This window comes from Megascapheus bottae, chromosome 31 (genome assembly GCF_031878675.1).
Source record: "Megascapheus bottae isolate mThoBot1 chromosome 31, mThoBot2.hap1, whole genome shotgun sequence".
Lineage (NCBI taxonomy): Eukaryota > Metazoa > Chordata > Mammalia > Rodentia > Geomyidae > Megascapheus > Megascapheus bottae.
The window spans coordinates 6,171,598-6,182,533 of record NC_143539.1 but is presented as its reverse complement, the minus strand read 5'-3'; the positions used below and the strand labels follow the sequence as shown (position 1 = coordinate 6,182,533).

Here is a 10,936-nt window from a genome sequence, read left to right as displayed (position 1 = left end):
ATATATCCAACCCAGAAACGTGGCCTCCAAACACTAAGGCCCACAAGTCTTCCATCTACCCAACCTCCCAGAATGACAGAGGCCAAGACACCGGTGTAAACAATGCTTTATGGTGGATGGGAAGGGTTGAGACAGGGTAAGCCTCCAGGTAATAAATAACACATATTCAGTACTCGCAGCAGCAGGGCCAGGCAGGAAGTTGGGGCCAAAGGGCCCTGGTCTCAAGCTTTGGAAGCTCTAGGGGTCAGGTTGGAGGTTCAGGGGTGGGGGGACAGAGGTTAGCCAAGACAGAGGAAGCAGCAGCAGGAATGGGTTCTCCCTTCCCCCTTGGCTCAGTTTTGCCCCATAGCCAGGCCCTACCAGGCCAGGGAAGGAGGGCAAAGTGGCAGGGCAGCTGTTCTGGGGCTGGAGCAGGTTGGGGCGAGGCCTCCACGGGCCTGGGTCTGGGCCCCAGCCGGAAGGGCAGGGCTGGTCTCGGAGAACAGATGAGCTGAAAGAGAAGAGGTGGGTGACATTAAGGGGTCTGGGACCTGGCTAGCTGGTGTCTCCGTTTCATTTCTAGGTATCTTCCTGATTGCCTGTCCATACACTTTGCTTTCCCCCAGAGTCTCTGAGCTGTTTGTTTCTCCTCTGCAGGGAACTTCAGCCACTCTGTTTGGCCCAGAGAACCATCTGCATCTGTAAAGGGGTCTGGCAATGTCTAAAGACCACAACCCCACCTTTGTATCCCTGTCGTTCTATGTCCGTGATCCCGACCTGATTCTAGGCTTCATTCCAGCATTTTCCAAACTAGACAGACACATTAATTGGTGATCCCTGTTTGGACTCAATAAAGTATTATTTAGAAGCTTCTAGAAATCTTGAAATTACTTTAGAATCTCTCAGGTAATTCCTGGGCATCTGTAGTATCTCTTATGCCACCTTTCTGATCCAATGTGGAGTACAGCATCGAATGATGGGCCTTGGCTAATTTTATTCAAAGAGAATAAAAAGGGTGGGGATATAGATCAGTGGCAAAGAGCTTGCCGACTAAGTGCAAGTGCAAGTACTGGGTTTGATCCCCAGTACCAAAAAAGAAAAGACAACAACAAAAAAAAATACAGTTTAAGGGGGCCAGGAGTTTGGCCTAGTGGTAGAGTGCTTGCCTAGCATGCATGAAGACCCAGGTTTGATTCCTTGGTACCACATATACATAGAAAAAGCCAGAAATGGTGCCGTGGCTCAAGTGGTAGAGCTCTAGCCTTGAGAAAGCCCAAGGAGACAGTACTCAGGCCCTGACTTCAAGGCCCAAGATTGGCAAAAAAAAAAAAAAAAAAATACAGTTTAAGTAAAAAAAAAAAATCAAATACAATAAAAAATAAAAGATAATCACAAGGAAATGAGAAATAGAGAAAATAATGGAGGTTGACTAAGATTGAAGTGGGTCATACGCATGTGAGACCATGTCACAGTAAAACTCAATATAAACCACTAATACAAAATACAATTAATATAAACCACTAATAACATTTAAAAAGAAAGGGAGAGTACAAGCCGTGGCTGTGTACTGGTTGCTCATGCCTATAATTCCAGCTACTCAGAAGGGTAAGATCTGAGGATTATGGTTCAAAGCTAGCCTGGGCAGAAAAGTCTGTTACAATCTCATCTCCAATAAACAGTTCAGAAAAGGCCAGAAGTGGCGCGCTGTGGCTTAAGTGGTAGAATGGTGGCCTTGAGAAAAAGAAGCTTACGAACAACTCTAGACCCCTGAGTTCAAGCCCAAGGACATGCTCTCGTATGTGCTCTCTCTCTCTCTCCCTCCCTCCCTCCCTCCCTCCCTCTCTCTCTCTGTCACACACACTGTACCATATGAAATAAAAATATTGAAAGCCAGGCACCAGTGATTCATACCTATGATCTTAGCTTCTCAAGAAGCTAAAATCTCGGGGCCGGGAGTTTGGCCTAGTGGTTAAAGTGCTTGCCTAGCATGCATGGAGGCCCAGGTTTGATTCCTCGGTACCACATACATAGAAAAAAGCCGGAAGTGGTGCTGAGGCTCAAGTGGTAGAGCTCTAGCCTTGAGAAAGTCCAAGGACAGTGCTCAGGCCCTGAGCTCAAGCCCAGGACTGGCAAAAAAAAAAAAAAAAAAAAAAAAAAAAAAGAAGCTAAAATCTGAGGACTGAGGTTCAAAACCAACCCAAGCTCAAATAACCAGTAAAAAGCAAGAAGTGGAGATATATCTCATGCAGTAGAACCTGATCCATGAGCAAAATAGAAAAAGAAAAAGTTCAAGGCTCTGAGCTCAAGCATGAATACATATTGGTGGATAGAAATAGAAAGATGGCTGGTTAACAGTGTAGGGGAGGTGGGGAATGGCTGTGGCATGATGTGCCATTTTTCTTCAGTGTGTCAAAAATGTTAGCTGGGCAAATTGGTAGCTCATGCCTATAATCCCAGCTATACCAGAGGTTGATCTAAGAACCACTGTCTGAAGCCATCCCTGACAGGAAAATAGGTGAGAGTCTTATCTCTAAGTAACTGTCAAAAAGCTGAAAGTTTGGTCAGGTGCAGTGGCTCACACCTGTCATCCTAGCTAATTAGGAGGCTGAGATCTGAGACCAAGGTTCAAAGCCAGCCTGGGCACAAAAGGACCTGAGACTCTTATCTCCAATTAGCCTCTACAAAGTGAGGAGTGAAGCTTGGCTCAAGGATACGGCAGTAGCCTTGAGCTGAAGAGCTCAAGGACAGCACCCAGGCCCAGTTCAGGCCCTATGAACCCACCCCCACCCCCACCCCCACCCCCAAAAAGCTGGAAGTTGGAGCTGGGAGTTTGGCCTAATGGTATAGAGCTTGCCTAGCATGCAGGAACACCTGGGTTTAATTCCTCAGTACCACATACATAGAAAAAAAAAAAACAAAAACATTAGTGGTTCTGTGGCTCAAGTGATAAGAGTTCTGAGGACAGAGGATAAGAGGATAAGAGGACGAACTCTCCTTGAGAAATACCAAGGACAATACTCAAGCCCTGGGCTGGGAGTTTGGCCTAGTGGTTAAAGTGCTTGCCTAGCATGCATGAAGACCTGGGTTCGATTCCTCGGTACCACATACATAGAAAAAAGCCGGAAGTGGTGCTGAGGCTCAAGTGGTAGAGCTCTAGCCTTGAGAAAGTCCAAGGACAGTGCTCAGGCCCTGAGCTCAAGCCCAGGACTGGCAAAAAAAAAAAAAAAAAAAGAAAAAGAAAAAAAAATACTCAAGCCCTGATCAGGTTCAAGCCAGGACTGGTCAAAAAAAAAAAAAAAAAAAAAAAAAGCTGGAAGTTGGGGCTGGCCTAGTGGTAGAGTGCTTGCCTAGCGTGCACAAAGACCCAGGTTCGATTCCTTGCTACCACATACACACAAAAAGCCAGAAGTGGTGCTGTGGCTCACGTGGTAGAACCCCAGCCATAAAACAAAACACAAGCATGAGCATGATGCCCAGAGTTCAAGCCTTAGAAACAGTGCACACGCACACTTTAAAACTTAACAGAAGGGCCGGGAGTTTGGCCTAGCGGTTAAAGTGCTTGCCTAGCATGCATGAAGACCCGGGTTCGATTCCTCGGTACCACATACATAGAAAAAAGCCAGAAGTGGTGCTGAGGCTCAAGTGGTAGAGCTCTAGCCTTGAGAAAGTCCAAGGACAGTGCTCAGGCCCTGAGCTCAATCCCAGGACTGGCAAAAAAAAAAAAAAAAAAAAAAAAAACTTAAGAGAAGATGCTCAAACGACTTAGTGAGCATATTAAATGTCACTGAATTGTTCACTTTACAAGGCCCTAGATTCAATCCCTACTGCAGGGAAAGAAGGAAGATAAGAGGAGGAGGAAGGGAAGAAAGGAAGGAAGGAGGAAGGAGAGATCAAGGTAATGTTATGAGAATTTAACCTTAATTAAAATAACGAAGATAATAGAAATTTTTAGGGGGGGTCATGGGGCTTGTACTCTGGGCCTGGGCACTGTCTCTGAGCTCTACACCTCAAGGCTACCGCCCTACCTTTGAGCCACAGCCCCACTTCCCATTTTCTAGTGACTAATTGGAGATAAGAGTCTCAGGGCTTTGTAGTGCCTAGGCTGGCTTTGAACTGTGATCCACAGCTCTCAGCCTCCTGAGTAGCTAGAATTACAGATATGAGCCACTGGTACTGGACTGTTATTTTTACTTAAAAATGTATATTATCGGGGCTGGGAGTTTGGCTTAGTAGTAGAGTGCTTGCCTAGCATGCACGAAGACCCGGGTTCGATTCCTCAGTACCACATACATAGAAAAAAGCTGGAAGTGGTGCTGAGGCTCAAGTGGTAGAGCTCTAGCCTTGAGAAAGACAACCAGTGCTCATGCCCTGAATTCAAGCCCCAGGACTGGCAAAAAAAAAAAAAAAGAAGAAGAAGAAACACAAAATATATAGCGACACATGCCTATAATTCTAATACTCAAGAGGCTGAGGCAGGAAGATTACAAGTTTGAGACCAGCTTGGGCTGAGTGAGTTCTAGGCCCGCCTGGGCTGCAGAACCAGAGCTTGTTTCTGAGCTTGTCTCAGAAACAATCGAAACATTCATCCCCCATCCACCTTCACAGCAGGCTTATTATTTGTTCCATAGCACTTCTGCTGTTTACGCTGTCTCCTCCCAAGAGACTGTCTACACCAAGGGACAGTTTGTTGGCCTGTTTTCCTGGCTACATAGGTGCTCACTGCATAGGTGAGACCCCCGAATGAGCTGGTCAGGGTTGGCAGAGGCCTGGGGGTGGGGCAGGCATGTGGGTACCCTGTGGCTGGGAATGTGGCTTGCTCAGCTCCAGGCCACTTTTTCTTTTTTCTTTTTTTGGCAGTGGTGGGGCTTTGAACTCAGAGCAAAACACTATCCCTAAGCCTCTTGAAATAAGAGTCTCACAGGGAGCTGGGCATGGTATCTCACGCCTGTCATCCTAGCTACTCAGGAGGCTGAGATCTGAGGAACAAGGTTCAAAGCCAGCCCGGCACAAAAGGACCTAAGACTCTTATCTCCAATTAACCTCTAGAAAATGGGAAGTGGGGCTTGGTTCAAGGGTAGGGCGGTAGCCTTGAGCTAAAAAGCTCAGGGACAACATCCAGGCCCAGGGGTAGGGTGGTAGCCTTGAGCTGAAGAGCTCAGGGACAGTGCTCCATGACCCACAAAAGTCTCACAGGGACTTTTCTTCCCCTGGGCTGGCTTGGAACCAAGATCCTCAGGTCTCAAGTCTCCTGAGTAGCTAGGATTACAGGCCTGAGCCACCACCGGGTGTTGAGAGCCACTTTTTCTCTTGCACCTACATTTGTGTCTCCATATCTGCTCTGCACCACTACCCCCTCCCCCAGAAAACCCTTTCCTATCTCCTCACACCCCCAGTGTCCCACCTGACTCTGCAGGTCTCAGCAGCCACAGGGCTGAGGGGCCACGGCCTGGGCGCTCCGAGGTTGCCGCAGCTGGCGGAGGGATGCATCACCATACTGAATGCCCGAGCCCATCCTTTCGGGGTCCAGTTCACCTGTGGAACAGGGAGAGGTCAGCACTGTCCCCTTGGAATCCTTCCAGCCCTGCCTTCTGCCCTCTCACCTGCCATGGGCTCACCTGAGTCAATCTTGTTGAGGATGGTTCGAGCACACTTCAGGAACGCCTCTTCCACGTTCTCGCCTGTGAGAGCGCTGGTCTCAAGGAACATGAGCTCTGGACACAAGGCCTCCATCAGTCTCTGTCTCTTCACCTCTCACTCGTTCCCCAAACGTCCCATCCACCCCTTTCCCTCAACCTCAGCCCTCTACAGGCTGTTCTGCTCCCAGGCACCCACCTGGCTCTACCATCCTGGCTCAGCAAGCCTGGCAGCCTGAGTCACATGACTCTGGGGCTCCCACCGCCTTCCCTGTCAGTGCTCTGGGCTCTGTCCTCTCTCTGGCTCTTACTCTGTCTGCCAATGGGGTGTTGGACCCCAATCCATCGCCCTGAGGGCCCCATGAGAGCTAGGCCTAGGACTAGTTTCACCGCTGAGTCCAAAGCCACGCATCAGACACGGGATAAGACCACAGGGAGGGTGAGCTAGAGACAGGATTCAAACCCAAGTTCTGTAGTGGTAAAATCTCTACACCTAGGTTACAAAATAGGGGGGCGGGGAGGCATAGATTTTTTTTTTTCTCCTCTCAAGACTAGTACTCTACCCCTTCATCAGCTCTATTTCTGGCTTTTTGCTGGTAAGAGAAGAGAGTCTCATGGAAGAAGGGGCCCTGTGACTCAAGTGGAAGAGTGTTAGCCTTGAGGAAAAGAAACTCAGGGACAGTGCCCAGGCACTGAGTTCAAGCCCCAAGACCAACAACAACAAAAAAAAAGTCTCATGAACTTTCTTGCCTGGGCTAGCTTCAAACCAGGATCCACAGATCTCAGCCTCCTGAAAGGCTAGGATTACAGGCGTGAGCCACCTGCACCCAGCTCCTAGGGCCATCTTGAATTTGCAATGCCTTGTGCCATTTCCTTAGGGTATTGGAAATTTAACAAACCAAGCCCATCTAGCATCTACTGCCAGGGGTGCGGAGAGCACGCCATCTCTTTAACCAGGGCCCACTTCCCAACTGAGGGCCCTCAACGTCCAAGTGGCCACACAGCTCCACAATGACATTTGAATTAGGTCCCTGTGTGCCCCCTCTTCAGCCACAGAGAGCTAGGAAGCAGACGCAGACACCATGCATGATCCAATCTCTCTGCCCCCATTGGCCAACCCCTAGCTCAGGCCTCACCATTCTCCTGGGCAAAGCGGGAGGCCTCCAGGAAAGTAACCTCACGCTCAGGGTCCAGGTCCTTCTTGTTGCCACAGAGGATGACCACAATGTTGGGGCTAGCCAGCGTTCGGGCGTCGGTGAGCCAAGCAGCCAGAGAGTTGTATGTCTCCCGACTGTGGAGAAGAAATGGAGGAGGAAGGCGGCATGGGACAGGGCTCGCTGGTCCCCAGCCGGCCCCCTCACCCCCCACGCCCGGCACCCACCTTGTGATGTCGTACACCAGCAAGGCTCCAGCTGCCCCTCGGTAATAACTCCGCGTCACCGACCTGTGGGGCCAGGGGGACCCAGTCACCCCCAAGGCTGGGGTCTGCCCGGGACTGCCCCCCTCTGCGGAGAGAGACTGGTGGTTCGGAGGCCCCTCTTCACCTTCCCCCCCACCCAAAAAAAAACCAAAAAACATTCTAGCTTTGATCTGAAGATACAATTTCTGTTCTCTGCCTCAGAAAAACTGGGAGTCTCTTGCTTTGTTTCTCTGCGTCTGTCTTACAGGTATGCACCACCCTACCCCACCACTTTTAATCTGAGAGTTTCTCTCTCCTGCTTCTCCATGGCTGCCTGCTCCTACTGTGGTGTCCCTGGTGAGTCTGCTCACCTGGCTGTCCCTTCATCCCTCCTTGGGAGCCCAGGCCACCTACCGAAACCGTTCCTGGCCAGCAGTGTCCCAGATCTGGAGCTTCACCGTCTTCCCACCCACGCTGACCACTCGGGATCCAAACTCCACGCCAATCGTGTGGTTGGAGTCCTGTTTGACTGGGAGTGGAAGAGAGACAGAAAACAGTACAGAGGCTCAAGAGGAGCCCTTCACCTCCACACAGCCAAGCTCACTGCTAGGCTCACTGAAGACCTAGCAAAGAACATAGACCAAGGTAAGGGTGAAGAAGCCAACAGCAGAACTGCTGTATAACATGGCCAACCCAACCCACTCCACCAGCTGCCCACTTGGCCACCTCTAGGCCCAGATGCACAGCTCCGTGTTCCCAGGCCACAGCCAGAAACTTACACTTGTTCTCAATGAACTGATGAAGAAGACATGACTTTCCAGTTCCCGCACTGCCGATCACCAGGAATTTGAAGAGGAAGTCTACGTGGAGTCAGAATCAAGGACAAAAAGGAAACAGGAAGAGTTAGGAGCCCAGACTTGATGGCTCACACCTGTAATCTAAGCGACTCTGGAGGCTGAAGCCAGCCTGGGGCAGGAAAATCCTTCAGATGCTGATCTCCAGTGAACCAGCAAAAAGCTATAAAGTAGAGCTATGGCTCAAGTAGTGGAGTGCCAGCCTTGAATGAAAAAGCTAAAGGACAGTGACACATATGAGGCCAGAGACATTAACTGACTTGCCCAAGGTCACACAGGAAGAGCTGAATTTGAAAGCCAGGCCAAACATCTTATAAGCACAAGCTTCTCCTGCCTCCACCTTCTCAACAGCAGGTAGCACAAGCATGCCACCTGTGCTTGGTTACCTCTAAAGGCTCTGAAGATAACATTTAATCAAGGATGGGAATTTAGCTTCTGTCCCTCTTTTTTCTTTGTTCTTTTGGAACCAGGAATCGAACCCAAGGCCTCCTAACAGCCAGGCAAGACTTCTATTTGCTTCAGCCATGACCCAGCTTTTTAATAGTTCTGTTGTTATTGGTGTTGTTTTGCCAGTTCTAGGGCTTGAACTCAGGGCCTAGGCACTACTCTTGAGCATGTTCTTGCTCAAGGCTAGCACTCTACCACTTAAGCCACAGTACTACTTCCAGCTTTTCCTGTGTATGTAGTACTGAGGAATCAAACACAGGGCTTCAGGCATGTTAGGCACGCACCCTACCATAGGTCACACTCCCACCCCCCACCCCCAGCTTTATAATAGTTTTAATTCTTTTTAATGTATTTATTTTGTGAGGTTACTGGGGCTTAAATTGGGGAACTGGGGGCTTGGGCACTGTCCTTTATTTTGTATTTGTACAAGGCTAGTGCTCTACCACCTAAGCCACAGTTCCACTCCTGGATTTTTTTTTGGGGGGGGGGGGTAAATCGTGGGGCTTGAACTCTGGGCCTGGGTACTGTCCCTGAGTTGTTCAGCTCAAGGCTACCACCCTACCCCTTGAGCCACAGCACCACTTGGTTTTTCCAGTGGTTAATTGGAGATAATCATCTCATGGACTTTAGTGCCTGGGCTGGCTTTGAACCTCCATCCTCAGATCTCAGCCTCCTGAACAGCTATGGATGTTGGTTTTCTCTTTTGCCAGTCCTGGGGCTTGAACTCAGGGCCTGAGCACTGTCCTTGGGCTTTTTTCCCTAAGGGTAGCGCTCTGCCACTTGAACTACATCACCACTTCCAGCTTCTCTATGTATGTGGTACGAAGAAATATCTTCGTGCATGCTAGGCAAGCACTGTACCACTAGGCCAAACTTCTGGCCCTTGCTTCTCTTTTCTTGGTGGTGGTTATTTCAAGACAAGAACCTCAAAGATTTTCCTGTCCACACTGGCTTCTAACTAGGATCTTCAGATCTCAGCCTCCTGAGCCACTAGTGCTCAGCTGTGTCCATCACCTTGCGTGGCCCTTGAATGACATCATAAATAACCCAATGGCCTTTGGCACAATAAACGATTTCCCACAACCTTCAAGTTATATTTACTGCCTGAACATGGGGGTTTCTGCTTTTCCTACTTGTGGAATGGTGAACTCCTGAACCCCTCCCTCCATCTGATTGTACATTCACACTGATTTCTGTCTACTTTCTATACTCTTCTCCTCAGAACCATCCCCCCCCCTTCTCAACCTTCACCACCCTAATTCAAGGACAACCTAGACACCAAGTTCATTCCAGATCAGCCCCAGAGCTCGGAGATAGACCCGGAAGCGCGACCCCTGCCATTCCAGTGAATGTCCCGCCCCTTTCCCCAGGCTCCGCCCCTTCCGTGAGGGTGCCCATCTCCCATCCAGTCCTATCGTGAACCCATCCGGACACGCTCCCTCAGATCCCGCCCCGGACCTTCCACAAGCTCCGCCCACCTGGATACGCCCACCCCCACCCACGAAACCCCTCCCCTCTGCCACCCAGGCCCTGCCCCCATGGCTACAGACCCCGCCCACCGGCGCCGAAAGCCCCGCCCCACTCCCACAGGCCGCATCCTCTGTGGGCCCGGACCCCCGCAATGCTGCCAGCTTTAGTCCACCCATTCTCACCGTAGGTCTCGGCCATGACTCGGTCGCGGCCACTGAGGGCCGCAAATATGGCGCCGCGGCCGCGCCTGGCTCCTCGGCAGGCAGCCGCTCCACTCCGACTGCAGCCCCGACTCCTTCCTACTCCTGGACCCGGCGCCGCCACTTCCGCCTCCACCCGCCCCCCCCCCTCCTTCCACCTCCCCAACACACACCGCTTCGCTGCGACCCGCTAATGCTGCGGGATACCAGGCCACGCTTTCCAAAGCAGCGATTGGCTGACTCAGTGAGCAGGGGGCGGGACAAGAGCCAGTGATTGGTAGCGGGAGAGGGACTAGTCGAAAGGGGTGGAGCCGAGGCGAACGATTGGTGGGACAAGTGGGAAGGGGCAGGCCGGAGAGGGCTAGTCTAGCGGAGGAACGGATTTGGTCAGGAGTCAGGGGCACCAGTTAAGACTCCTGATTGGATAGGAGCGGACACGGGGGCGGGGACACGAATTCGAAGAAGGGACAACGACAGGATTGACAGAAGAGGGAGGATTCTTGAGCTGCTGGCGGCTCTTTTCCCAAAGACTGGAAAGAAGACAACTGGGAGGACAGGCGCTCAATTCCTCCTCACCAACGTTTTTCAAAGAAAACCTCAGCTAGAAGAGTCCGTGGCTCACACCTGTAATGCTAGCTCCTCAGGAGGCTGAGATTTGAGGATGGCAGTTCTAAGCCAGCCTGTGCAGCGAATCTCATCAGACTCCATTTAACCACAGAAAGCTAAAAATGGAGCTCCAGTGGGAGAAATAGCTAAAGGACAGTGGCCCAAGCCCTGAGTTCGAGCCCCAAGACAAGCACACAAGAACACACGCATACACACGCACGCACAAGCACTTAAAAGAACCTGTGGTATAAAGCACAGAGGATGGCTTGACTAGCATGCATGAACCCCTAGGTTTGAATTTCTACCACCCCGAAAGAATAAACAAAACCATAGAACTTGCCCAGCAAG

At 50.6% G+C, this 10,936-nt stretch overlaps 1 protein-coding gene across 1 annotated transcript; it reads right to left on the bottom strand.

The window, feature by feature from the left end:
* Positions 1-89: 89 nt before the first annotated feature.
* Positions 90-10,113, bottom strand: Rab4b (RAB4B, member RAS oncogene family). The gene is made up of 8 exons (XM_090322088.1): positions 9,965-10,113; positions 7,791-7,871; positions 7,426-7,540; positions 6,994-7,056; positions 6,749-6,903; positions 5,595-5,690; positions 5,381-5,511; positions 90-490 (listed from the first exon to the last, which is right to left on the bottom strand). The coding sequence occupies exons 1-7, from the start codon at positions 9,978-9,980 to the stop codon at positions 5,396-5,398; spliced, it is 642 nt and encodes a 213-aa protein (XP_090178214.1). The 5' UTR covers positions 9,981-10,113; the 3' UTR covers positions 90-490; positions 5,381-5,395.
* Positions 10,114-10,936: the final 823 nt, after the last annotated feature.

Excerpts from the sequence above, each read along its gene's own strand:
- Rab4b (XM_090322088.1), bottom strand. Across the intron at positions 7,541-7,790 it reads TCAGTTCATTGAGAACAAGT|TCAAACAGGACTCCAACCAC; the intron begins GTAAGTTTCTGG and ends TTCCACTCCCAG. Across the intron at positions 6,904-6,993 it reads CTGGTGTACGACATCACAAG|TCGGGAGACATACAACTCTC; the intron begins GTGGGTGCCGGG and ends TCTTCTCCACAG.